The sequence below is a fragment of the Elephas maximus genome, chromosome 16 (genome assembly GCF_024166365.1).
Source record: "Elephas maximus indicus isolate mEleMax1 chromosome 16, mEleMax1 primary haplotype, whole genome shotgun sequence".
In the NCBI taxonomy this organism is placed as follows: domain Eukaryota; kingdom Metazoa; phylum Chordata; class Mammalia; order Proboscidea; family Elephantidae; genus Elephas; species Elephas maximus.
The window spans coordinates 45,779,556-45,805,941 of NC_064834.1; the positions used below are offsets into that span (position 1 = coordinate 45,779,556).

Consider the following 26,386-nt stretch of genomic DNA (forward strand, 5'->3'; position numbering starts at 1 on the left):
ATCAGCATCTGGACTCTAAAATCTGTATGATACTGCAAAAATTCAACAACAAAAAAATAACCCAATAAAAAATGGGCAAAGGATATGAACAGGCACTTCACTAAAGAAGAGGTTCAGGCAGCTAACATATACGTGAGGAAATGCTCAGGACAATTAGCCTTCAGGGAAATGCAAATCAAAACTACAATCAGATACCATCTCATCTCAACAAGGGTAGCATTAATCCAAAAAACAAAATAATAAATGTTGGAGAGGTTGTGGAAAGACTGGAACACTTACGCACTGCTGGTGGGAATGTAAAATGGTAAAATCACTTTGGAAATCGATTTGAGGCTTCCTTCAAAAGCTAGAAACAGAACTACCATATGATCCAGCAATCCCACTCCTTGGAATATATCCCAGAGAAATAAGAGCCTTCACATGAATAGATATATGCACATCCATGTTCATTGCAGCACTGTTTACAATAGTAAAATGGTGGAAACAGCCAAGGTGCCCACCAGCATATGAAAGGATAAAGAAATTATGGTATATTCACACAATGGAATAGTATGTAAAGGTAAAGAGTGATGATGAATCTGTGAAACATTTCATAACATGGAGGAATCTGGAAGGCATTATGCTGAGTGAAATTAGTCAGCTGCAAAAGACGAAATATTGTATGAGACCACTATTATAGGCACTGAAGAAAAAGTTTAAACACAGAAGAAAACATTCTTTGATTTTTACGAGAGTGAGGGGTGGAGAGGGGTATTCACTCATTAGATAGTAGACAAGAACTATTTTAGGTGAAGGGAAAGACAACACACAGTACAAGGGAGGTCAGCACAACGGGACTAAACCAAAAGCTAAGACGTTTCCTGAATACAACCAAATACTTGTACTACGAGAGTAGCAGGGGTAGGGGTTTGGGGATCATGGTTTCAGGGGACACCTAGGTCATTTGGCATGACAAGATGTATGAAGAAAACATTTTGTATCCCACTTTGGTGAGTGGCATCTGCAGTCTTAAATGCTGGCAAGCGGCCATCTAAGATGCATCAATTGGCCTCAGACTACCTGAAGCAAAGGAGATTAAAGAACACTAAAGACACAAGGTAAATGTGAGCCCAAGAAACAGAACCCGCCCCCCCCAAAAAAAAGCCCAGTGCCGTTTAGTCCATTGCGACTCATAGAGACAGAAAGGGTCACATTAACCAGAGACTAGATCAGCGGAAGACCGGAAGAACTAGAAGATGCCCAGCTACCACTGATGACTGCCCTGACAGGTAACACAACAGAGAATCCCTGATGGAACGGGAGAACAGTAGGATGCAGACCTCAAATTCTTGTAAATAAACCAGACTTAATGGTCTAAGACTGGAGGGAACCTGGAGGTCATGGCCCCTGTACCCTCTATTAGCCCAAGGATTGAAACCATTCCTGAAGCCAATGCTTCAGAAAGGGATTGGACTGGACTACAGGACAGAAAATGATACAGAGGAGTAAGCTTCTTTGCTCATGTAGACAAATGAGACTATGTGGGCAGCTCCTGTCTGGAGGTGAGATGAAAAGGCTGATGGGAAGAGTTGCTGGTTGAATGGTCATGGGAACAGAGGGTGGAGAGGAGGAGTGTGCTGTCACATGAGGAGGACAGCAGCTAGGATTACATAGTAAGGTGTGCAGAAATTTTTGTATGTATGAGAGACCTGATTCATAAACTTTCACTTAAAGCACAATTAAAAAAAAAAAAAAGAATCAAAGATAGCTAGTACAGGTAGTCTGTGACTTAATGACATATTTGAGTCACAAGGAACCGCCATCTGGTTGTTTTTTTTTTGTACTACATACACTGTTGCAAAGTGTAATTTGCTGATGTTATCATTCTCAGATGTTCTCCCCCAGATGTTTATATGCAATGTTTCCAACCCCCAAAGACAAAGTTTGGGTTCTGTTAATAAAAGAGAGGTATTTGACTTATCTTAGAACTGACTTATAAATGTCCTTGGAACAGAACCCCATCGTAAGTCAGGGTAAGTCAGGGACTACTGAGAGAGAATTCTTTTAAAGTTGGCTGTAAAGGGGAAGAGTGATTGGTTAATACCTGGAGAGGAAAAGGAGATTCTCCCATCCCCCCTTTTTTAAATGAGTGATTTAAGTATTCAAATACTAGTGGAAATAATTCAGTAGAAAGAGGTTTAAGAAACAAAGATCACATGGGATAATGGGCAGTCTAAGATTCCTGGACAGAGTGTATCTGTTGCCATTGCCATCCGGTTGATTCCGACTCATTACGACCCTATAGGACAGAGTAGAACTACCCCATTGAGTTTTCAAGGATCTGTTGGTGGATTCGAACTGCTGTCCTTTTGGTTAGTAGCTGAGTTCTTAACCACTGCACCACTAGGGCTCCAAATAGGATGTAGGGAGTTGGATCCAGAGCATACCATGAAGGACAGTGGAAAAGATGTTCAGATGCAGGTAGGTTTTTAAGTTTGGTTTTGGAAAGTGAAAGGGGAGTTCTATCTTGTAGGTAGTTACCTTGTGAGGTAGGCCGGAAGTGGGATCAAGTGTAAAGAATAGGGAACTATGTTGGTTTTGTTTTTTCTCTCCTTTTTTTTTTACTTCTATAATTGGATGGGTGGTGAATCCATTAATATGAAAAGGAATCTAGGAGAGGAAGACTTTTTTTGTGGACAGGAAAAAATAGTGGCTTGTTACATCTTACATATTTAGAAGAAAATCCCAAGGCCTCATCGAAACAGACTACGTCTGACTTTTTGTGCCACTCCCCTTTGCCAACTCTTCTTCAGTTATACTGGTCTTTCTGATACACAATATGCCCCTTAGTTTTTCGCACTAGCTGGACTTTAGGCTGCTCTTCCCCTGGCTGGCTTCGACATTTGTTTCTCTGCTTAAGTGTCAGTTCCTCAGAGATTTGATTACCCAACTAAAATAACTACCCAGTCACTCTTACATAACCTTATTCTAATATTTTGTGCATTATTTATTTCTCTCCCCCCCCCCCCCAATTATTTGCCCTAACTCCTGGAATGTAAGTTCCATATCAATAGGGCTCTTGTCTGTCTTGTACTTGGCTGTATAACTCCTAGAACAGTTCCTAGTACCCAAAACAACCCAGTGCCGTCGAGTCGATTCCACCCAGGAGGCATTTAAATGTAGGCCCTTAGATAAGGATGAATGAATGAAAATTTTTACAGCTACTTTGAGGGGAGCGTCTGCACAATGGCAAAGATATGTCAGGAAATAAGCTAGTGCACTTTTATTAACAACTGTGGGGCCATTTGTTGAGATGTCTGCCCTTGGAGGATTAGATGAAATTACCAATAACCTTGGGCTCCATCTCATACGAGGTTGGACAAATCTCCCCTACTCTCTCTGGGAATTAGAGGGAAAGTTGTTGACCTGGAGCTGATCATTGAAGCCTGTAAAACAGATGCCACAAGGAACAAAGTATATAGAGAAAAGCAATGGATGGAGGGCAGATTTTAGAAGGTGGACCATAACTGAGTTCAAAAGAAAATAAAGAGTTTCAGTGTATTAGGAGAAAACCCAGAGCCCGGTGGCACAGTGGTTAAGAGCTTGGCTGCTAACCAAAGCTCTGCAGTTCAAATCCACCAGCTTTCTTTGGAAACCCTATGGTGCAATTCTATTCTGTCCTATACAGTCCCTAGGAGTCATAATTGACTCAACGGCAACAGGGTTTTTTTTTTTTTTGTAGGAGAAAGCCCAGGAAAAAGCATTTCAAAAGTCAGGGGATAGAAATTTTGGAGAAAAGCTTGGTAAAAGTAAAAAAACAAAACAAAAAACAAGTAGAATGCAGACTGGTAGCTATTATTTTTATTAGAAAGTGGTAGTTATTAATAATAATCAAAACCAAACCAGGTGCCCTTGACTCAGACTGACTGCAACCCCATGTGTTTCAGAGTAGACCTGTGCTCCACAGAGTTTTCAATAGCTGTGATCTTTTGGAAGTAGATCACCAGGCCTTCCGAGGCACCTCTTGGTGGATTCAAACTGCCAGCCTTTCAGTTAGCAGAGCACTAAACAGTTTGTGCCACCCAAGGACTTGTTATTAATAGAGGCTACATTTTATCTTTGGAAAAAAAAAAGTGAATTAGGAGTCAAAAGACCTGGGCTTGACTGCTGATAGAAATAGGACTCTATATTCCTCTAGGTAACTGTAGGCTTCTGAGCAAGTCAGTTTATCCTCTCTGAGCATCAATTTTCTCATCTGTAATGTAGGGACAAAAATAATCTGCTCTGCCAACTTTAGAATGTTATGAAGGTTGCTGAAGATAGTTATGATGGAGATACACAAAAATAATCTGCTCTGCCAACTTCAGAATGTTATGAAGGTTGCTGAAGATAGTTATGATGGGGATGCACTGTAAATTCTTACATTTTATACAAATATGTCATTGAAGTTGTTGGACTTAGAAATGAAGGAAACAGGTGGGTTATATATGGTAAAAAAAAAGTATATATATGGTAGTATACCATAAATTCTGGGAAATTCTGGAAAATTGAGGAAATAATTAAAAGGAATTGCAGCCAAGAAAGGGTGTGTTTGAAAGTTGAAAGGAAAACCAAGCAACAAGAAAAGCTCTTCTTTCTTCAGGTGTATGTCTTTTATTAGGCACTCCACTAGGTGCATCACTGCATTCAGGTTTCCCTCACCCCAAAACAGCTTTTTTTCATTCCTGGCATAATCTTAATTTCTTACTCCTTCTTTCTTCCAATCCCACCCACAAAAGAGGGCTCATCTGGGTCATTTCGAGGATTTTCACTTGGTGCATGACGAGTGACCCATAAAAACCCATTGCTGTGGAGTCGATTCCGACTCAGCGACCCTATAGTACAAAGAACTACCTACCCCACTGGGTTTTCAAGGAGCGACGGGTGGATTTGAACTGCTGACCTTTTGGTTAGCAGCCAGACGCTTAACTACTGAGCCACTAAAGCTCCGAGTGACAGCAAGATTTTGTTTCTGACATCCTCACCTGGATACTCACACCTCTTCTCTACATAAAGGATAATCGACTGGGTGATTTAATCACATCAGCTAAAGTGTGTGAAGGTTCGTTGCATATTGTTAAGCGTGCTACTAAACTAATGTGTAGTTGAGAACTATCAGCAAACATATGAGTTAACTGCGGCCCTCCGCGGTTGGCAGACACGCTCCCTTACTACAGCGCTAGTTATAGGCTGAATTCGGCAGAGCTCAGGTTCAGGTTCCCCAAGCTCGAGGTCCAGGTAAACGCTCGCTGTCTCCGCAGGTCCCAAACTCATTGCCATCGAGTCGATTCCGACTTATAGCAACTCTATAGGACAGAGTAGAACTGCCCCTTGGGGTTGCCCAGCCTGTAACCTTTACGCAAGCCGAACGGCACATCCTTCTCAGGCTGCGCGGCTGAGGCATTTGAACTATCCTGAACAAAACCAAACTGCGCCAAATCTCGCGCCGCTGTAGTTGGGGGGCCGGAGAGCCCGAAATATCGCGAGATGACAGCGTTTTCCCGCGAAAGAGAAGCGCGCGTTTTTCCCTGGACGGGAGGCTGGGTCTCACAGCACCTGTGAGGAATTAGCGCGCGGCGTTGCTGGCGCTGTGTGGAGGGAACCCGGTTCACCGGTGTGTATCCAGCAATGCCAGCAGAGCAACCCGCGAGTAGCGGCGGTGAGTTGAGGAGATCTTTCCTCCGGGCGCGGCCGCGTCCCTTACTGGGGGCAGCATGGAGGCTGCAGCTCAACCTGGGGGAGGGAGCCGACCCCGGGCCGAACTGAGAAGAAGACGGGTAAGAAGGTGAGGAAAGGTGAGTGGAGGACACCCCGAACTGGCACATACTTGCGTGACAGAGGAGATTTTACACTAGGGAGCTGCATTTTCCCGAGCATCCCGAGTTGTGAACTGGGGTCCAGGCAGCTTGCGGATGCTCTGGAGAAGTAGGGTGTATTCTGAGAAGTGATGCTGGCGTCCCAGCAGATTTTAGCTTTTGGTTCACATACATTTGGCAAGGGTAGGGAGGTTGTTTAATGGAGTATTTGAGTAATTGGTAATTGTTTTCAACTACGAATTCAAAAGCCTTCTGCTCTCTTAGGTTCCTTAGCTTCAGATATGGTTGAACAACCGGAGAGTGCCGTGATTACCCCAGCCATGCTAGAAGAGGAAGAACAGCTTGAGGCTGCTGGACTGGAGAGAGAGCGGAAGATGCTAGAAAAGGTAAGTTAGGAATCACATCAGGTTCATCGTGGTTAAAGCCCACAGTAAACTGGCAATGCTTCCTTAGAGGTGTCATTTGTGTTCTTTGGTTTACTATTTAGCTGGCTTTTAAAATAAACTTTAAAATGGTTTTATTTATTTTTATGTTTACGGATACTACCATTGAAAAACCTTTGCACGTGCTGTGAATGATACGCTTCTCTGAGGTGTTCTCTTGGTGTACTATAAAGTGATCTCATTTCTGTTTTTAGGAACAATTCAAATTACCTGTTTAGCCATTTTAATTGCCTCCAAAATCGGTAGTGTATTCTCTCCTTTGTTACCCTCGTGTTCTTTTAAAATTAGTACCTTAAATGTATTTCTGATGGCAAGCATTAATCTCTACAACCTGTAGTCATACAGTACTAGACTAAGGGTAGTAGAAGTTAGCTGCAGTCACAACTTGGGCTGGAACCCAGGTCTAATGACTACCGTCCATTTTAGTGCTGTTTTCCATCCAAGTGATCCACTTGACTTTTGTTTTCTTGGGCTGTTTAGTGCTAAATAAGATTCTTTAGCTAAAAGTGTTGCTTATTTTTTCAACAACAAGTTATTGTACTTGTGATTTCCTTGTACGGAGTGTCTGTTTTGTAGGCTACTAAGAACAGTTTTTTACCCTCTGGCAAATTCAGTTCTTGTTAAGTATATTCTGAAGCCCTACACTGCTGCTTAAGGAGCCCTGGTGGCATGCTAACCCTTGGCTGCCAACTGAAAAGTCGGCAGTTTGAACCAACCAGGTCTCCACCAAGAAAAGACCTGGCCATCTGCTCCCCTAAAGATTACAGCCTAGGAAACCCTGTGGGCAGTTCTACTTCGTCAGATAGAGTTAGCACACAACAATGAGAAAAAATGATAGCCAGCTCTTATGTACTGCCTACTAAGTGATTTACTTGTATTTGTTTGGCTCTCCCAATGATGAATGGTATTAATAGGTACTTTTATTGTCCTCATTTACAAATGAAGAAACTGAGGTAGCTGAGATCCCACACTAATTGTCTGAGCTCAGACTTGAACTCATGCTGTCTGTCTCTAGCGTTCCTGTTCTTTATTATTGACTGTCTCAGGAAATGTACATTAATTTAATATTGAATTAACTCCAACATAATTACAAAACTGCTTAAGTTGGGGAAAAATGCACTCTAAAAGCAAGTAATGAATCATTTGGTTCCTTGCTATTTTATATCAACAATAATGATTTTTTTGGTTTATATATTATTATCGTTAACACTTATGAGCATTTATTCTGAGACAAGCATTGTTCTGAATATTTGACATGTTTACTTATTGAATCCTCAATGATTCCATGAAGTAGATATTTGTTATTAAACTCATTACTATTTCTGTTATTAAAAATACTAGTTTAAGTGCTAGTATACTTACTATTAAAGTATTCTATGAAGTAGATTCTTTTCTCATTTTACAAATGAGGGAGCTGAGTCACATAGAGGTTGCCTGGGACCCCATAGCTAATAAGTGGAACCCAAGATTCTAATATAGGCCTTGTTGTTCTAGAATTCATGCTTTGAAACTAATATGCTGTACTTTCACTCCAATACTAGTTCTGTAATTACTGATCATCCATGTTCTTGTTGTTGTGTGCCGTCAAATCGATTCTGACTCATAGTGACCTTACAGGGCAGAATAAAATTGCCCCAGAGGGTATCTTAAGTTGTAATGTTTACAGGAGCAGATTGCTAGGGCTCTTCTCCCTAGGAGCAGCTGATGGGTTCTGAACCACCAGCCTTTCCAGCTGAGCGCTTTAACTGTGCCACCAGCGCTTCTTTGATCATCCATAGTTGTCCATAATCAGTTAAGATAATGTGTTAAAATACTTCCTTTAGGTCACATTAACCCTTTCTGCTTCAGGGAAGATGTGAATTAATAGAATTGGGATGGCTGCCTTCAACCACCTTTCCTTATTCTGTGTATTCTCGTAGTACTTCTTTTCATCACGCAGTATTATCATCACTTGATTCTCACTGACATACAAGGTTCTTCAGGGCAGCACTTCTTGTATTGTTTTTATTGGATGTTATTGTTGTGTAATTTATTAAATACCAAAACAAAAAAAACAAATCCGTAGCCATTGAGTAGATTCCAACTCATAACGACCCTATAGGGTAGAGTAGAACTGCCCCCATGGAGTTTCCATGGAGTGCCTGGTGGATTTGAACTGCCGACCTTTTGATTAGCAGCTGTAGCTCTTAACCACTACGCCACCAGGGTTTCTGCTTTATTACATAGCTAACTATAACAAAGGAATGTCTTACTATATTGTATAATAAACATAATATTCTATAAAATGTATTAATAAACATAAACATAAATAGACATATTATCCATGTAACAATGTGAATTGTAAAGTACAAATCCTGGGGCAAGTGGCCAGAATAGAGTAATAAACTTCGCAGGTGGTAAAATGATATAGCCGTCACCTTCAATTTTATTTTCTTTTCACTAGTTGGGTAGGGAAATACCATTTGAAGAGAGGTACAATAGTGCCTGAGGTACAACAGAATGTATTAATTCAAGGAAAGAGACATCATTTTCACACTTAAAAATGATTTGTCAAAATTTATAGTACCACATACTTGCTGATGAAACTAGAAATCAAAATGACTTCTACTCTTAGTGAAACTTAAGCTTATGAGCAAACATTTTGTATTCAGTCATAAAATTTATTGTAATTGTTAATGTTGAAGGATAGGTTTGGTATCCTGTTGCATCATAGAACCTGAAATAGCTTTAAATCTAACAATCCTTCCATTAATAAAAGGGTGTCATTTCAATCCTTCTACTAATACAAGGGTATACTTTACTAAAAACTAGTAAAGTACAGGTATTCTAAGAAATTGGTTAATTTCTGTATTTGGCACTTACAAAAAGTTATTCCCTAGGTGACTAAGGGGAAAATTCTAAGAATAACTTTCAAATCCTATTTGAGATTAAAAAAAAAAAAATTCCCCCCTTTGAAGGCCATAAAACTCACTATACAAAAGTAAAGTTTCATTTTCTTTTAGGAGAATATAGAATTTATGAGCATATATTTAGAAGTGCTTAAGAGAGGAAGAGCTAAAGTTCTTTAATGAGAAGCATTTATCTTGCTTTAGGAGATTTTAAGGTTTGTGAAGAGCCTGGGTAATGACTTTGACATTATTTGCTAGTTGTTTTCTTTGACTTTTCACCCCTATTTCCTTTTGAAAGAAGTCATTGTTAGTCTAGAAGACTTAACTTTAGCATTAATATGTATGTAGAGGGGGAGGGGGAATGATTGGAATGGAGGGATTTCTTGGAGAGGTGAAAGGGAAATAGTTTATATTGTGTAGGCTGAAATAAAATGAACTGAATTATGTTTAAGTCAACTAGAAGAGGAAAAGTATTCACCCCGGCCCCAAATCTGGGTTGTTGTTGGGAAAGGTAATGGGGTAGACAGTGGAGATTTTCAACCCCTCCGGCCCATTGGCATACTCTTTCACTCCAGCCATTTGGAGATGCTCCCTACCAGGCAGTGCTTTCCATTGATGGAGATGCAGTTTAACATAACAAGTAAAATTGCTAAGTCGAGAAACAGTAATGATAAATAGGAAGCTTTACTACAAAATTGTTTTGAAATAATGGAAAACGATTTAAAGATTAACCATTGGCATTCTGTTATTCTGGTTATACTGTAAGTTATTGTTTCATGGTAGCATCTTAAAACTTCAATTATTTTTAAGGTATTTATTAACTTATTCTAAGGATCTGTTTTTTAGAAGTTTATTTTTGTCTCCCTGTTTATAATACCCGTTTCATTCACAGACTGTGTTGTAATCACAGTGTTCGTAATAATAAAAGAAATGCTGTCCTAGAAAAGCTGAAAATAGAATTTGAGAAGGTGTTAACAGACTGTGGGTGGGATCATGGTTGATTTTTTTTTTTAATATAATTTTTCTGTAATGAGCATGTATTACATTTGTTAGATTTAGTCGCACGTATCTTATTCTTGTCATTGTTTTTGCAATAGAAAAGAAATTTATTTTGAAAGAAAAGCTAGAGAGATAACATACTATCTAGGAAATAAAAGGCAATATACAGTGAAATCTAATTTGCAAGATCAAGTTTTAACCACAAAATTAATTAGGTTATGCCAAGTCTTAGATATCTCAACACGCTAGAACAGCAAAACCACCAAGTTATCAGCAAGGTGATGGGGCATTATTTAGAATATAAAAATGAATTTGTAACCCTACTTTCACATCAACCTTTCTATCTTCCTCTAATTTGAAACTGCCGAGTATTGCGGGGGAAGGGCAGGAGTTAAGACGTTTGTTTTTCCATTTATATTGGTTGAAAAGTAAATGGCTTGGTTTAATTGAAAAAGCAAAATACTGAAAATCTGCCTCTAAATAGTTGTATAACTTGGACAAGTTTTTCTAAACCTATGAGAGAGATGTACTACCTAATCTATAAGGGTCCTTTAATTGTAAAGTTAGTTAAGTATGATTCTTAGTGCTGTTGCCTAGGCTAGCACTGCTTATGCAAAGGCTACCATAGTAATTGGCCAAAGCCTGAACTCTTCTCATTGTCTTTTAGACAGCTGAGATATCATCTAATTCCTGAAATCTCTTGATTTTTCCAACCTTGATGATACTTTGAAATTTTCAGGATTTATATTTTTGTACATCACTGTATAGGGTCGCTATGAGTCAAAATCGACTTGACAGCAATGAGTTTGATTTTTTTGGTTTTATTTACTACCGAAATAAGTATGTTTTTCAATGTTGTTTTTCAGGTACTCTGGCGATATCATCTCATCTGTAGTATTAAGTGAACAACCAGTAAAAATTGTGTACTTTCCACACCAACTTTATGTAATATGTTGTAGATTAGGGATAAAGTACATGTTTGCTGATTGACTAGGCTGGATTGGTGTTAAAAATTAGCATTTAAAAGATAATCTTGACTAAGTATCTGTCTTGAATGTTAGGCAGGATGAATTGTGTTGGCAATGTTTTCCAAAACATTCTATCCAAATTACCCTCTAAGGTAGTTCTCGATCTGGCTTATTAGAATCACCTGGGGAGCTTTTCAAATGATTCTTTTTTCTTTCTTTTTTATTGTACTTTAGATGAAGGTTTACTGAACAAACTAGCTTCTCATTAAACAATTTGTACACATATTGCTTTGTGACACTGCTTACCAACCCTATGATATGTCAACATTCTCCCCTTCTTGACCTTGGGTTCCCTGTTATCCGCTTTCCTGTCCCTTCCTGCCTTCTCGTCCTTGCCCCTTGGCTGGTGTGCCCATTTAGTCTTGTTTTGTTTTATGGGCCTGTCTAATCTTTGGCTGAAGGGTGAACCTCAGGAATGACTTCATTACTGAGCTACAGGGGTGTCGGGGGGCGGGGGGTCACACTCTTGAGGTTTCTTCAGTCTCTGTCAGATCAGTAAGTCTGATCTTTTTGTGTGTGTGTGTGTGAGTTAGAATTTTGTTCCTCCAGCCCTCTCTGGGACCTTCTATTGTGATCCCTGCCAGAGCAGCTGGTGGTGGTAGTCAGGCACCATTTAGTTGTGCTGAACTCAGTCTGGTAGAGGCTGTGGTACTTGTGGTCCATTAGTCCTTTGGACTAAACTTTCCCTTCTGTCTTTGGTTTTCTGCATTCTCCCTTGCTCCAGACTAGGTGAGATCAGTGGAGTATGGCCGCCCACAAGCTTTTAAGACTCCAGACACTACTCACCAAAGTAGAATGTAGAACATTTTCTTTATAAATTATGCCAGTTGAGCTAGATGTTCCTTAAGATCGCCCTACTGTAATTTAAATTGTTTGGGTCAGCATGTGTGTATATGCACATGCACATAATTGCTTGCTCAGGAGTGGAATTGCTGGTTGGTATGGTTTGCATGTCTTTAGCTTTAATAGATGGAGCCCTGGTGGCGTAGCGGATAAGTGCCTGGCTGCTAACCGTAAGGTTCGTGGTTTGAACTCACCAGCAGCTCCACGGAAGAAAGTTGTGGCAGTTTGCCTCCATAAAGATTTGTGGCCTTGGAAGCCCTGTGGGGGCAGATCTTCTCTGCCCTATAGGTATAGGGTTGCTATAGGGTTGCTATGAGTTGGAATCGACTGGAGGGGGAAAGCTTTAGTAGGTGAATTCACACAGTAACGCATCTTTGAATTCAAGCTGTTATTGCCTGTACTGAGTTGACAGATTACTGGCGTTGAGTTTGGCAGCAGAGGTTGTTTGAGGTACAAATACTAAAATATTTACTATCTATTCTTTTGCATAAAAAGTTTGTGGACCATTTATTCTGTTCAATTGTTGTTTTGTGTAATTTTATCTTGTATCCTCTGGTGTTATTTTAAACTATTAAACTATTCTTGTCATTGTGAATTGAGAGAAGATTCCTCCTCAGTCACTAGAAAAAATATTGTAGACTCTTAGAAATGATCAGTAAAATCAATATATAAAAGTAATATGGAAAACAGGTTTTTAATTAGAAGATACATAGAAATGAAAAATAAAGCTGTGAGAGTAAAAGAGAGCTAAGGGATAAGGCAAAGCTTTGGAAGAACGCGATACTGAGGGCAAAAGGAGAAATTTTCCTAAGAAATCTCCAGTAGATTTAGCATGCTGAAATATTTTGACAATAGTTGTTAAATTCTAAAAATTCTGGAGAGTGAGATTATTTTTTTTTTAACTCTGATGTGTTTAAAAAAAAAACTAATACACGAAGTTTTTTTTTTTTTTTCCCCCTGAAAGCATTTGGTTGGTTAAAAACTTAAATCCAACTTTAAATATTTCTTTTTCGTAGTTTTAATTTAAAATAGTTTTTTAATGGACCCTCAACTCAGTAGGTATCAGCAACTATATGTCCAGTATCTGAAATTTCAATATTTTGGTATCCAAGCTACATGTGCCAGATTGCCCATTGAATCCCAGAATGCTTTCTCAGCTACTTGTGTCAGTTTTTGGTTTGGAAAATAGACTATCATTAGTAAATGAATTTAATCTTATAAAAATATTTTTTTCATTATTAATGGGAAGTATATTGAAAATAATTTGTGTAGCCATTTCTGTTAAATCTTATGCCAAAAAAAAAAAAAAAATCAATGTATTAGAGAACTTACGGAAATTTTTTCTTGGGATAGGCTCGCATGTCTTGGGATAGAGAATCCACGGACATTCGGTACCGGAGACTTCAACATTTGCTTGAGAAAAGCAATATCTATTCCAAGTTTTTATTGACCAAAATGGAACAGCAACAATTAGAGGTATGAGTATATGAGATTGACTATACTTGGTAGTGTAAAAATTTTTTTTTAAAACAACTTCATTGAGTTATAAATTACATACAATAAGATGCATACATTGTTAAATGTACATGTTGAGTTTTGATAGATGTATACACTCATGTAACCACCAGTACAATCAAGATAATATAGATTAGTATTGCCTTTTCTAGAATATTATATAAATGGAAACATGGTATATGCTCTTCTATCTTTTGCTCAGCATATTCTTGAGATTCATCCATGTTGTTGTGTTTGTCAGTAGGCCATTCTTTTTATTCTGTTTGAAAATACCTCCATTCATTCACCTGTTATTTTTCCTGGTCATAGGTAGTATTTTTTGGATGCCAGAAATTGTGAATTTTATGTTGCTCAGTGTTGTTTTTTTGTCGTTCGTTTTAACCAGCTTTATTGAGGTACAATTGACATACACTAAACTGCACAGATTTAAAATGTACAATTTTATAAATTTTGATATATGTGTACATCTGTGAAGCCACCGTAATCAGGTAATGAACATAACCATCACCCTCAGAAGATTCCTCCTGCCCCTTTTTAATTCTCTCCTTCTACTCCTCCCTGCTTGTCATCTATGCCCAGACAATCATTGATTGGCTTTCTTTCACTGTAGATTAATTTCCATTTCCTAGAATTTTAAATAGATGGAATATTACAGTATGTATACTTATTTTGTCTAGCTTCTTCCATTTGGCATAATTTTAATAGTTATCCATGTCGTTGGGTATACCAATAGTTTGTTCCTTCTTATTTCTGAGAGTATTCCATTGTGTAGATATACCACAATTTGTTTCTCTGTTCACCTGTAGATTGCCATTTATGTTGTTTCCAATTTTTTGCTATTGCAAATAAAACTGCTATGAATATTCATGTACAAGTTCGTATGGGCTTAGGCTTTTATTTCTCATGGCTAAATACCTAGGAGTAGAATGGCTGGGTCATACGGTAGGAATGTGTTTAACTTTTTAAGAAACTGTCCAACTGTTTCCTAAGTGATTGCACCATTTTATAGTCTCACCTGCAGTGTATGAGAGTCCTGGTTCTACATCATCGCAAATAGTTTGATTAATCTTTTTTTTTTTAATAATTTTTATTGTGCTTTAAGTGAAAGTTTACAAATCAAGTCAGTCTCTCACATATAAACTTATGTACACCTTACTACATACTCCCTTTTACTTTCCCCCTAATGAGTCAGTCCGCTCTCTCCTTCCAGTCTCTCCTTTTGTGACCACTTTGCCAGTTTCTAACCCTCTCTACCCTCCCATCTCCCCTCCAGACAGGAGATGCCAACACAGTCTCAAGTGTCTACCTGATACAAGTAGCTCACTCCTCATCAGCATCTCTCTCCAACCCATTGTCCAGACCATTCCATGTCTGATGAGTTGTCTTCGGGAATGGTTCCTATCCTGGGCCAACAGAAGGTTTGGGGACCATGACTGCCAGGATTCTTCTAGCCTCAGTCAGACCATTAAGTCTGGTCTTTTTATGAGAATTTGGGGTCTGCATCCCACTATTCCCCTGCTCCCTCACGGGTTCTCCGCTGTGCTCCCTGTCAGAGCAGTCATCGGTTGTGGCTGGGCACCATCTAGTTCTTCTGGTCTCAGGATGATGTAAGTCTCTAGTTCATGTGGCCCTTTCTGTCTCTTGGGCTCATAATTATCTTGTGACCTTGGTGTTCTTCATTCTCCTTTGATCCAGGTGGGTTGAGACCAATTGAAGCATCTTAGATGGCCGCTTGTTAGCATTTAAGACCCCAGACGCCACACTTCAAAGTGGAATGCAGAATGTTTTCTTAATAGCATTTATTTTGCCAATTGACTTAGATGTCCCCTTAAGCCATAGCCACCAAACCCCCACCCTTGCTCCGCTGACCTTCGAAGCATTCAGTTTATCCAGGAAACTTTTCTTTTGGTCCAGTCCAGTTGAGCTGACCTTCCCTGTATTGAGTACTGTCCTTCCCTTCACCTAAAGTAGTTCTTATCTACTATCTAATCGGTAAATAACCCTCTCCCACCCTCCCTCCCTCCCCTCCTCGTAACCACAAAAGTATGTGTTCTTCTCAGTTTAAACTATTTCTCAAGATCTTATAATAGTGGTCTTATACAATATTTGTCCTTTTGCATCTGACTGATTTCACTCAGCATAATGCCTTCCAGGTTCCTCCATGTTATGAAATGTTTCACAGATTCGTCACTGTTCTTTATCGATGCGTAGTATTCCATTGTGTGAATATTCCATAATTTATTTATCCATTCATCCGTTGATGGACACCTTGTTTGATTCCAGCTTTTTGCTATTGTAAACAGTGCTGCAGTAAACATGGGCGTGCATATATCTGTTCTTGTAAAGGCTCTTATTTCTCTTGGATATATTCCGAGGAGTGGGATTTCTGGGTTGTATGGTAGTTCTATTTCTAACTTTTTAAGGAAACGCCAGATGGATTTCCAAAGTGGCTGTACCATTTTACATTCCCACCAGCAGTGTATAAGAGTGCCAGTCTCTCTGTAGCCTGTCCAACATTTATTATTTTGTGTTTTTTGGATTAATGCCAGCCTTGTTGGAGTGAGATGGAATCTTGTTGTAGTTTTAATTAGCATTTCTCTAATGGCTAATATTGATCAATCTTTTTAATTTTAGCCATTCTAGTAGGTGTGGTACATCGTTTTCATTTGCATTTTTTCACAACTAGTGATGTTGAGCAAATTTTCAGTGTTTACCTGTCATCAGAAAACTTTTTTTTTTAATAAAAATGTTTTATTACATTTTTGGTGAAACTTTACACAGTAGGTTAGGTTCCTGTTAGACAGTTTCCACACAAATTGTTGAGTTACATTAGTCACATTTTTTACAATGTTTTAGCATTCTCTTTAATTGTGTTAGGGTTGTTCTCTTTCTAGTACTCTAGTTTCCCTGCCCCCTTCTCATCTTTGCTTTAGAGTAAATGTTGACCTTTTGGTCTCATACAGATGTTATTTTAGTAGACCATCATCCTTATAGGTAAAGCTTCAAGGGTTAAAGAATGTCTCAGGGAATCCTCTGGTCTTAACTAGTCCAGTTAGTTTGGGCTTTTTTTAATAATTTGAGTTTTGTTCTGCATTTTTCACCCATTCTATCTGGGACCATCTATTGTGACACCAGTCAGAGCAGCAAGTGGTGGTAGTTGCATGCCGCTTAGTTCTTTTAGTCTAAGAGTAGATGAGGTCATGGCCCATGTAGGCTGTTGGCCTTGGAGACTCGTTTCTTTGAGATTTTGGTCACCTTCTTATTTTGCTCCTTAGATGGTTGCTTGCAAGCTTTTAAGGCCCCAGATGCTACCACATCGCTAGGGTGTAGAACATGAACTTTGTAGACTATTTTATGCCAATTGACTGAGTTGTCCCAAGAGACTGTGGTCCTAAGCCTTCAAATCTAGGAAGCCAATCTTGGAAGGTGTTTGGTTATGTCTGAGGAGTGGTGATGTCTGAGGAGTATCTGTAGTTGTGTCTTCAATGAATATATGTGGCTGCACACACATATCTACATTTACACACACAGATACTTCTATCTGTTCTCACATACGTATACACCTGTACCTATGCATATATTTGTATGCTTATACCCATCAATAACTATGTGATTATACACTTGTTTTTTGGTCTTTGTTGGAGTTGTTGCCCTCTTGTATACATCAAATTCTTTAGCATAGGCATTCTTTTCTCTTGTAGCATAGGCATTCTTTTCTCTTGAGTGCTTCTCAGAGATATCGTTTACTTTGGTCATACTGACAACACCCACCTTTGGTTCCACTTTTCCCATTGCCATCAATATATCTGTGTTGAAATGTCTGTTCAAATCTTTTGCCCATTTTTTTTATTGTGTTGTTTATTTTCTTACTACTGAGTTCTTTATATGTGCTGGGTACAGGTCTTTTAATGGATATGTGTTTGTAAACATTTGCTTCCAGTTTATGGCATGTCCTTTCTGTTAATAGTGGATTTTGAAGAGCAGAAGTTCTTGATTTTGATGAAGTCTAATTAGTTAGTTTTGACTTTTATGGATTTTACTTTTGGTATCATTTCTTAAATCTTTGCCTAACCAGAGTCACAACAATTTTCTCCTATGTTCTAGAAGCTTTACAGTTTACATGTAGGTCTGTGGTCTTTTATATGGTGTGAGGTAAAGGTTGTTGTTAGTTGCTGTCGAATCTGCTCTGACTTACGGCGACCTTCTGTATAACAGAGCAGAATGTTGCCCAGTGCTGTGTCACCTTCATGATTGTTGGGATGTTTGAATACATTGTGTGGCTATGTGTCAGTACATCTCGTTGAAGAATTTCCTCCTTTTTGCTGACACTCCACTTTGCCAAACATGATGCCCATTTCTAGCGATTGGTCTTTCCTGATGATGTGTCTTAAGTAAGCGAGTTGGAGCCTCGCCATCCTAGCTTTTAACAAGCATTCCGGTTGTATTTCTTCTAAGATTGATTTTTCATTCTTTTGGCAGTCTGCATTATAGTCAACATTCACCAACACCTCAGTTTGAACGCATCAATTCTTCTGTCTTCCATTTTCATTATCCAACTTTCACATGCATATGAGGTGATTGAAAGACCATGGCTTGGGCCAGGGATACTTTAGTTATCAAAGTGACATCTTTGTTTTTTAAAACTTTAGAAAGAGTTTTTGTAGCAGATTTGTCCAGTGCAACACGTCATTTGATTTATTGACTGCTGTTTCCATGGACATTAGTTTTATAGAGGTATTTTTGTTGTTGTTGTTAGCTGCCATTGGGTCGGCCCCCGACTCATGTCAACCCTATCTGTTACAGAGTAGTGTTGAGCTCCATAGGGTTTTGTTGGCTTTAATCTTTATGGAAGTGTAAATGAGGTCTTTCTTCTGCAGAGACGTTGAGTGGGTTTGAACCACCAACCTTTAGGTTAGCAGCTGATTGCAAACTGCTTGTACCACTCAGGCTATCTACTTATTTCTGGAACATTTATTGAAAAGACATTTTTCTCCACTGAATTGCCTTCGCACCTTTATCAAAAATCAGTTGAGCATATATGTGTGAATCTATTCTGGACACGTCTCTGTTCCATCAGTATACTTGTCTATGCAGTACTATACTGTCTTGATTAGTGTAGCTTTATATTAAGTCTTGAAGTCTAATGTAAGAGGTCTCTAAAGTCGGAGAACTTTGTCCTTTTTCATAGTTGTTTTAGCTCTTCTATGGCCTTTGGACTTCTATATTAATTTTAGAATCAGCTTGTCGGTTTCTACCAAAAATGCTTGCTGTGGATCAGTTTGGGAGCGGGGGGCGGGGGGGTGGGGGGAGGAGATTGACATTTTAATATTTTCAGTTTCTGATTGTCAGTTGCTATAATACAGAAATATAATTGATTTTTTTAAATTGTGCTTTGGTGAAAGTTTTCTCATGCAAAAATTTGTACACATATCGTTTTTTGAAATAGGTTGCAATCCCTGCAATGTGACAATACTCTCCCCCTTTCCATTCTGGGTTTCCTGTGTCTATTTGTCCAATTCTCCTGTCCCTTCCTGCCTTCTTGTCTTGCTTTTGGACAGAAGTTGCCCATTTGGTCTTGTATATTTGATTGAACTAAGAAGCATGTTCCTCACGTGTGTTATTGTTTGTTTTATAGGCCTGTCTAATCTTTGTCAGAAAGGTGGGCTTTGGGAGTGGCTTCACTTTTGAGTTAGCAGGGGGTCCAGGGACCATAGTCTTGGGGTTCCTCTAGCCTCTGTCCGATCAGTTAAGTCTGATCTTTTTTGTGTGTGTGAATTTGACTTTTCTACATTTTCCTCCCGCTCTGTCTGAGAATAATTGATTTTTAGATGTTGATCTCTTATCTTAATGATGGCAAACTTTTTCTGTAAAGGGTCAGAGAGTAAATATTTTAGGTTTTGTGGACCTATTAGGTGTGTTGTCATTTAAGAATGTTATGTTTTCTTGATGAATTGACTTCCTCATCATGGGAACAACACAGGATCTGGCAGTGTTTCTGTTCAGCTGTGCACTGGGTTGTTGTCCTGAGTTGGGGTTGCCATGAGTTGGAGCCAACCTGATGGCAACTAATAACAAATTCATCATGAAATGATCCTTTATCTCCGTTGCCATTTTTTGCTCTGAAATCTAGTTCGACATTGATAATGCCACCCTAGCTTCCTTTTGATTAATATAAGCCTAGTGTATATTTTTTCCATTCTTTTACTTTTAACCTATTTGTATCTTTATATTTAAAATAGGTTTTTTGTAGACTACATATAGTTTGCTCTTGTCCCTTAACAATGTGTTTCCAACATTAGGGTGATCCTTTTAAAATATGACGGGTCATGTCATTCTTCTGCTCAAAACCTGGCAGTAACTTTTCTGTTTCACCCAGAGTAAAAGCCAAAGTCCTTATAATGTCCTACAAGACTGCAGCAATCTGGCTGCCTCCCCAAACCCCGTTACCTTACCAAAAGCATTCTAGGTGTGCTCCTTCATTTGAGCCTTTATGCTGTTGGCATTAGCTATTCTCTGTGTGGACTCCTCCCCTAAATGTCTGCATGGCTTATTCCGTCATCTTCTTCAAGCCTTGGTTTAAACAACCTTTTCTCAATGAGGCCTGCCCTGACAAACTTAAATAAAATTGCTGCTTTGTACCTCTTCTGTCACTCCTGATCCCCTTTAGCTTGTTCTGTTCTTTCCATTGCACTTATCATCTAACGTACTATATATTCGTTACTTATTGTATTTATTGTTTGTCACTAGACTGGATTGTGTGATGATTTCAAAACTTGTGTAAATTGAGAGTACACAATAAACCCCTGTGTCTCCATCACCCAAATTTAACAATTATCAATTGGGATTTTGCCACACTTGCTGCATCTGTCTTTTTCTTTATCCTTTGCTCAACCCTTTTTAAAACCTTTTTATGGTAAAATGAAACATACAGATAAACACAAAATTAATGAGTTATTGTTATTTATTATAAGGCAAATACTTAACCAACTCTTCAGTTCTTCACCATCTTGCTTTTAAAGCTTTATTAGTCTTGGAGTAACTTGGCCTCTCTTCTGAACTCAGCACTCCGTATGTTAGGAAGTGTTTCAACTTTAGCTGATGGTAATGAACTATTCCTGAGTACTTGAAAAGAGTAGGGGATTGTTCTACCTGCTTCTTTATGGTGGCTGTTTTCTTGGCCTTGGTGCTTTCCTTGCACTCCTGCACTGATCAGTACTTAGCTGAAGATTGTACATCTTCATTGTTTTCACTCTGTAGCTCTTTTCTCTCTGGTACTCAACCCTGCAACTGCTAGCTGCTGTACGTTTTGAACTTTGTGTTCTCAACTGTTGGGCTCTGTTTGGGTTCCGCCTACATTACCCATGCCTAAAAATTGCTTTCGGAAAGTAAGCTGGGCAATGAGAACACTTACCTCATTTGTTTATCTTTTCTCAGTGTTCAATGTCTTTTGCTGCCTGTTGTCTGAAAACGGTTATTTGGTCTGGGTTTTAGTTGTTGAGGCAGGAGGGTAAATCTGCTCTGTTATTCCATAAAAGCTGGAAGCACAAGCTCTTCCTTTGTAAAGCATTTTCAAATAGTTTCTTGATTGTGAATATACCTTATTTGAGAGCTGAGATGTATGTTTTATACTTGTATTTTCCACTTATGACACAAAGAAATTACCTTACAGGAACAGAAGAAGAAAGAGAAATTGGAGAGGAAAAAGGAATCTTTAAAAGTTACAAAGGTAATACAGTAAGCTAGGATTTTTTTATATATTACCTGAAATGTTGAAGAAATTCTTTTGTGTTCTTTTGACTTTTTTTGATTATTATTTTAACTTTGTTTATCTGATAGCCTACCTTTGTTTATATTAAAAGTTGCATAGAAATGTGTAAAATCCATTTTTTAGTATTTTAGATATGGAGGGAGGATAGACATATGACTCCCCTTCAGTTCAATTTCTGGGGACTCTAGCTGGCAGTTCTTTTGGAGACCATGATGATTACTATTTCTACACCATCATCCTGTAAATAACCTTTTTCAGCCCTAACAGTAATAATAATGATAATCTAAATTCGTATCTTGTCCATAGCTGCAGCAGTGGGGTCAAATGGGAATTCTTGATGTTATATTTTCTAATAACGTTTCAGATAATAACATTCATCTAGGGACAGCCTGAACTAGGTGTGATCTTTTTGGAGATGTTTTAAGGTGAGATTGTTTAATACCTTGATGGGAATTGTCTAAATAACAGTTGTGATAGTGAAAAGAGAAATAACAAAGGTAACATTTATTGAGCACTTAACTATGTACAATAAAACCTACAAAAACTGGAACATATTGAAAGAGGAAACCTGTCAGAGAAGGAAAACTCAAATAATTCTGCTAAAACAAATGATAGAAAAGTGGTTAACACTGTACCCCATCAAAGGTGGAAAACTTGCGAGACCTGGAAAAATAAGGCAGTCCTATCGAGTTCTGCCTCTCACACGTTTCATTGTGTTAGGTTTTGTTCTATGCTTTACTCGTGTTCTCTTAATTCTAAAAACAGCTCTGTTAGGTAGCGGTGCTATTAGTAGTATTCCCATGTTGCATATAAAGGGGTTTATGCAAGGAGACAAAAAAATAACTTGCTGAAGGTCACATAGCTTATAAATAGTAGCTTGAGGATTTGAACCCAGGAGCCTTCTTAGTTACAGAGCCCATAAGCAGCTTCTGCACAAACTGCTTTTATTGGTAAATGTCAGAATGCCAAGAGACAGTGTGTAGGGTATATCTTGATTTGATTTCATCAGGATAAGTATACTAAAATCTATTAAGTCCAGGTACTTGATTCTTAGGCTGATTTAGTGATGGTATTAAGGTACCTGATAATTGGTTTTGTTACAAGAGAAACTGTAAAGTTCTTTATTAAAAACTGATACCCTTTGACTCACTGCCAATTTTAGGGACTTATCTTGGGTTTTTGAAGAACATATTTATTTATAAGATAATTTTACTGGCTTAGCCATTTACTCCTACTCTTTATCCTGTTAACTTAATGCATCCTTCACTTTATCCCAGCTAAGTTTTTATATTAGGATTTGTTTTTATTCTGTTCTAAAGATGCCAGCCATTAAATTCTGGGTACTCTATCTCACCAGTCCATTTTGATATTTTTTTAATCCTCTAAGTTTTATCTTAAATTTTTATTTACCCTTTTTATTTCATTGCCATTTTGACTTCTCATACTTGTCTACCTATTCTTGATATAGTATTCATCCAGTTTTCACTTTGAAACTTTGTTTTTTAACATTTTTTCTTTTCCTTTCCCTTATCCACCTCACTAATTTTTTTACATTTTTTTATTTCTACTTACATTCGTATTGAGCTTATAAATTTTATTAAAAATGAGTATGCATTCTGTACCATACATGTTGAATATTCCTCAGCATAAATGCACTTACAGAAGATATGCTTAGTAATTTCAAAATAAAACTGCCATCTATGTGTTTAATTTTGAAATTTCTCTTCTAAGTGGAAAAAAATTTTGAGGAAAGTAGGGCGTTTGGGTTATAGTAAGGAATTACAGAAAAAGGTTATATGTAGGTAAATAACAGTGAATTGTGAATGTGGTTCAACTGCAATGGACCATTTACTTCTCTCAAGTTAATCAATGCCTTTTAATATGTAATAATACAAAGTCCTTAGAAAAAGTAATATTCTAAGTCCTTATTTCGTAGGGTAAAAATGCAGTTGATTCAAGTGAAGAAAATCCAGGTAAATTTCTTTTTTCTTGTTTTGATGGCTGCGTGTTTATATTTCTGCTTTAATTGCTGTATCAAAAATAAAGGTATGCATATTTTTTATAGTCATGAGAAAGAAAAGAGGAAGAGAAGATGAGTCATACAATATTTCAGAAGTCATGTCAAAAGAGGTAAAAATAAAAGGGGGAGGGCATATAAGATTTGGTGTTGAATAAAACCTTTTCTTCTTTTTTTGTGGTAAATATGCCATTTCAGTAGTGTTCACATGTACAGTTCAGTGATATTAAATACATTCATCATGTTGTTCAACTATCACCAATCCTGAATTTTTCTATTACCTTTAACAGAAACTCAGTGTCACCTACCTAGTGTGAGTTTTAAATAGTCTTAAAGCTGTAAGGATTGCTGTTATGTGGCTGTTCAGCCTGTTGCAAATATTTACATTGTTTTCATTTGTGTATGAATATAATTAATTTTGAGAGTATTATTTTAAATCAGCCATGATATAGCTATCGAGAATGGAACTTGAAGTAGATTCTATGAATTTCCAAATCCATATCTAGCACAAAACCTCAGTCATAAGCTTTGGAGACCCACGTAGATCTCTACCTGTTAACATTTTGGTGTATGTATGTATATGTGTGAAATCTTCTGTAAGAAGATATATATTTAGGCCCTCTTTTTCTTACAGAAGATTTCAAACATAAACAAATGTAAAGAGGCTAGTATATTGAATGATCCCATGTCCAGCTTTAGCAATTTTCAACTCTTTTCCATTCTTGTTATTTTCTATTCATCAAATTACTTTGAGGAAGATCCCAGTGTCGTTTCATTACATTGTAAATATTTCTGTATGCATCACTAACAAATAAGAACCATTTAAAAAAAAACTACCCACCATACAATTAACACACTTCCTAAAAATTGATAATTCCTTAATGTCAGATTTTCCGGTGGCTCCTTTTTTTTTTTATTAACAGTTTGTTCAAATCAGGATCCAAAGAAGGCGCATTTGGCTAATATGTCTCTCAGGTCTCCTTGAAGTCTATACATTCCTTCATCTCTTTTTGTTCCTGCTGCAAGTTATTTACCGAAGATTCACTATAATTTATCACATTCTAAAGTTTGCTTATTGCATTCCCATGATTTCTCTGCTCCTGTGTTTCCTGTAAACTGATACTTAGATCTAGAGGTCTGGTGTGATTGAAGTTTAATTTTTAGCAAGAATACTTCGTAGATAGTGTTGTTTTTATATATTGTGATTTATTCCTAAATTGTTATCCAAAATGATTAAACTTAACCTAGTAAAAGACAAATCACAACTTGACCCTAGAGCAGGGGATGGCAAACTTTTTTGTAAAGGGCCAGATAGTAAATGTTTTCAGCTTTGCAGATCGTATGGTCTCTATCACAACTATTTAATCCTGAACTATGCTGCTCTTGCCTGAGAGTAGCCATAGACAAGCAAAGTGAGCCTGATTTTGTGCCAATTAAACTTTATTTACAAAAGTAGGCTACCAGCTGGATTTGACCCATTGGCTGTAGTTTGTTGACCCCTGTAGTACCTAAGGATTGTTGCCATGTGTGAATTTGGACTTAATCTAGTCAGATAAACTTTGATTTTTTTTTTTAAGGCTGGGAAATCCACGTTATTTATGGGAACACCTCAATATTTAAGTGTTCCCAACTAATTATGAATTTTATAAAAGGCTGTTAGCTAAGGAAGTGTCTACAGACTTGATTTTGCCTAAGAACCTGCAGTTTGAGACCTCTGTATTATAATTACCTTGAGTCTTATCCCCATTTTCTGGCATAAAAACAACAGAATAAATGTATGTTAAATAAATGAATGAAACTATATATAACTTTTTGTTTGTTTTCTCAACAGGAAATTTTGTCTGTGGCCAAAAAAAATAAAAAGGAGAATGAGGTAAGAGATTTATTATAGAAATTAAATTTAGACATTGAATTTGCTTCCCTGATCAATAGTCCCTTTTCTTTTACTCACCAGTGTACATTTTTTGCACCGTTTATTTGCCTTTTTCTTTTAAACTTGTCTATTTACTTCTTCCTTATCCTAATATGCTTTCTTATGTATGGATTTTTTGAGTTTTATTGCATGTACCTTCATGTAGACATATTAATGTGTAGGTCCTTCCTTGTGAGTGTAGGAATGATGCAGGTGTCTGTAACCATGTGCTTATATAAACTGAGACATCTGTGAGGGATGCTTTAATCATGTTCCTGGCCTTCTAATGCATTTTCTTTGGTTCTGTCTGAGAAGTTTTGATTTTCTTTTTTTCCATTTTGTGCAGAGAGGTTTTCTTGTTATCTGAGTGAGTAGTCACTATTCATGCCCCTACAATTAAAAAGGGAAGCAAAAGAAATTATTACACAAAAAATTCAGTAGTAGATATGAACTTCAAGAATTAATTTATATATCAAAGATTAATATAATAGGTCCTTGGGAACACTGATGGCATGATTATAAAATGAGAGATACTCTATTTGGCTATCATAATTTTGTCTAAAATTTATGCCATAATAGTGCCTTGATTTTCATTCCTTGTGCAGTATAAGAATTAGTTCATGGTTATGTTTATAACCTAATTATGTTATATAAAATAGAAGATTAAGCAAGCTTATTTTTAGAATATCTCGTTGTGTTTTAAAAGATAGTCTCAGTCTAATCCACCACTATTTACTATGAAATTTTGGACTCATTTTAAGAGGATTCACTTTTAGTTTGTCCCATGTTTATATCAGATAATTAAGATTTCTCTGTATTTGCAAAGCTCTTAGAAACTCTCTTTATCCTTTTTATTTCATGCTTTGAATGTTGGAGGCTTTTCATTGAAAAAATGTTAGCCATTATTTTTTCTTTGTTCCATTAAAAAAATTTTTTTAATAGAGGTATACTTTACGTATTATTTGAGCTCTGGTGGCACAGTGGTTTAGAGCTTGACTGCTAACCAAAAAGTTGGCAGTTCGAATCCACTAGCCATTCCTTGGAAGCCCTACGGGATGGGCAGTTCTACTGTATCCTGTAGGGTTGCTGTGAGTCGGAATCGGCTTCAGTGGCAACAGAGTCTACATATTATTAATGCA

General features: G+C 37.6%; 1 protein-coding gene across 3 annotated transcripts in view; it reads left to right on the forward strand.

The window, feature by feature from the left end:
* Window positions 1-5,531: 5,531 nt before the first annotated feature.
* The window catches only part of HELLS (helicase, lymphoid specific), a 47,058-nt gene continuing 26,203 nt past the window's right edge, over window positions 5,532-26,386 (forward strand). For 2 of the 3 annotated variants that reach the window (XM_049855302.1, XM_049855301.1), the window contains exons 1-7: window positions 5,532-5,677; window positions 6,099-6,220; window positions 13,389-13,511; window positions 21,220-21,276; window positions 23,255-23,291; window positions 23,384-23,448; window positions 25,167-25,208. In XM_049855302.1, the coding sequence (XP_049711259.1) occupies window positions 5,647-5,677; window positions 6,099-6,220; window positions 13,389-13,511; window positions 21,220-21,276; window positions 23,255-23,291; window positions 23,384-23,448; window positions 25,167-25,208 (477 nt within the window). In that variant the 5' untranslated portion in view covers window positions 5,532-5,646. Of the gene's footprint in view, window positions 5,678-5,736; window positions 5,814-6,098; window positions 6,221-13,388; window positions 13,512-21,219; window positions 21,277-23,254; window positions 23,292-23,383; window positions 23,449-25,166; window positions 25,209-26,386 lie in introns of those variants that run through there. The other variant, XM_049855303.1, reaches the window with a different exon arrangement.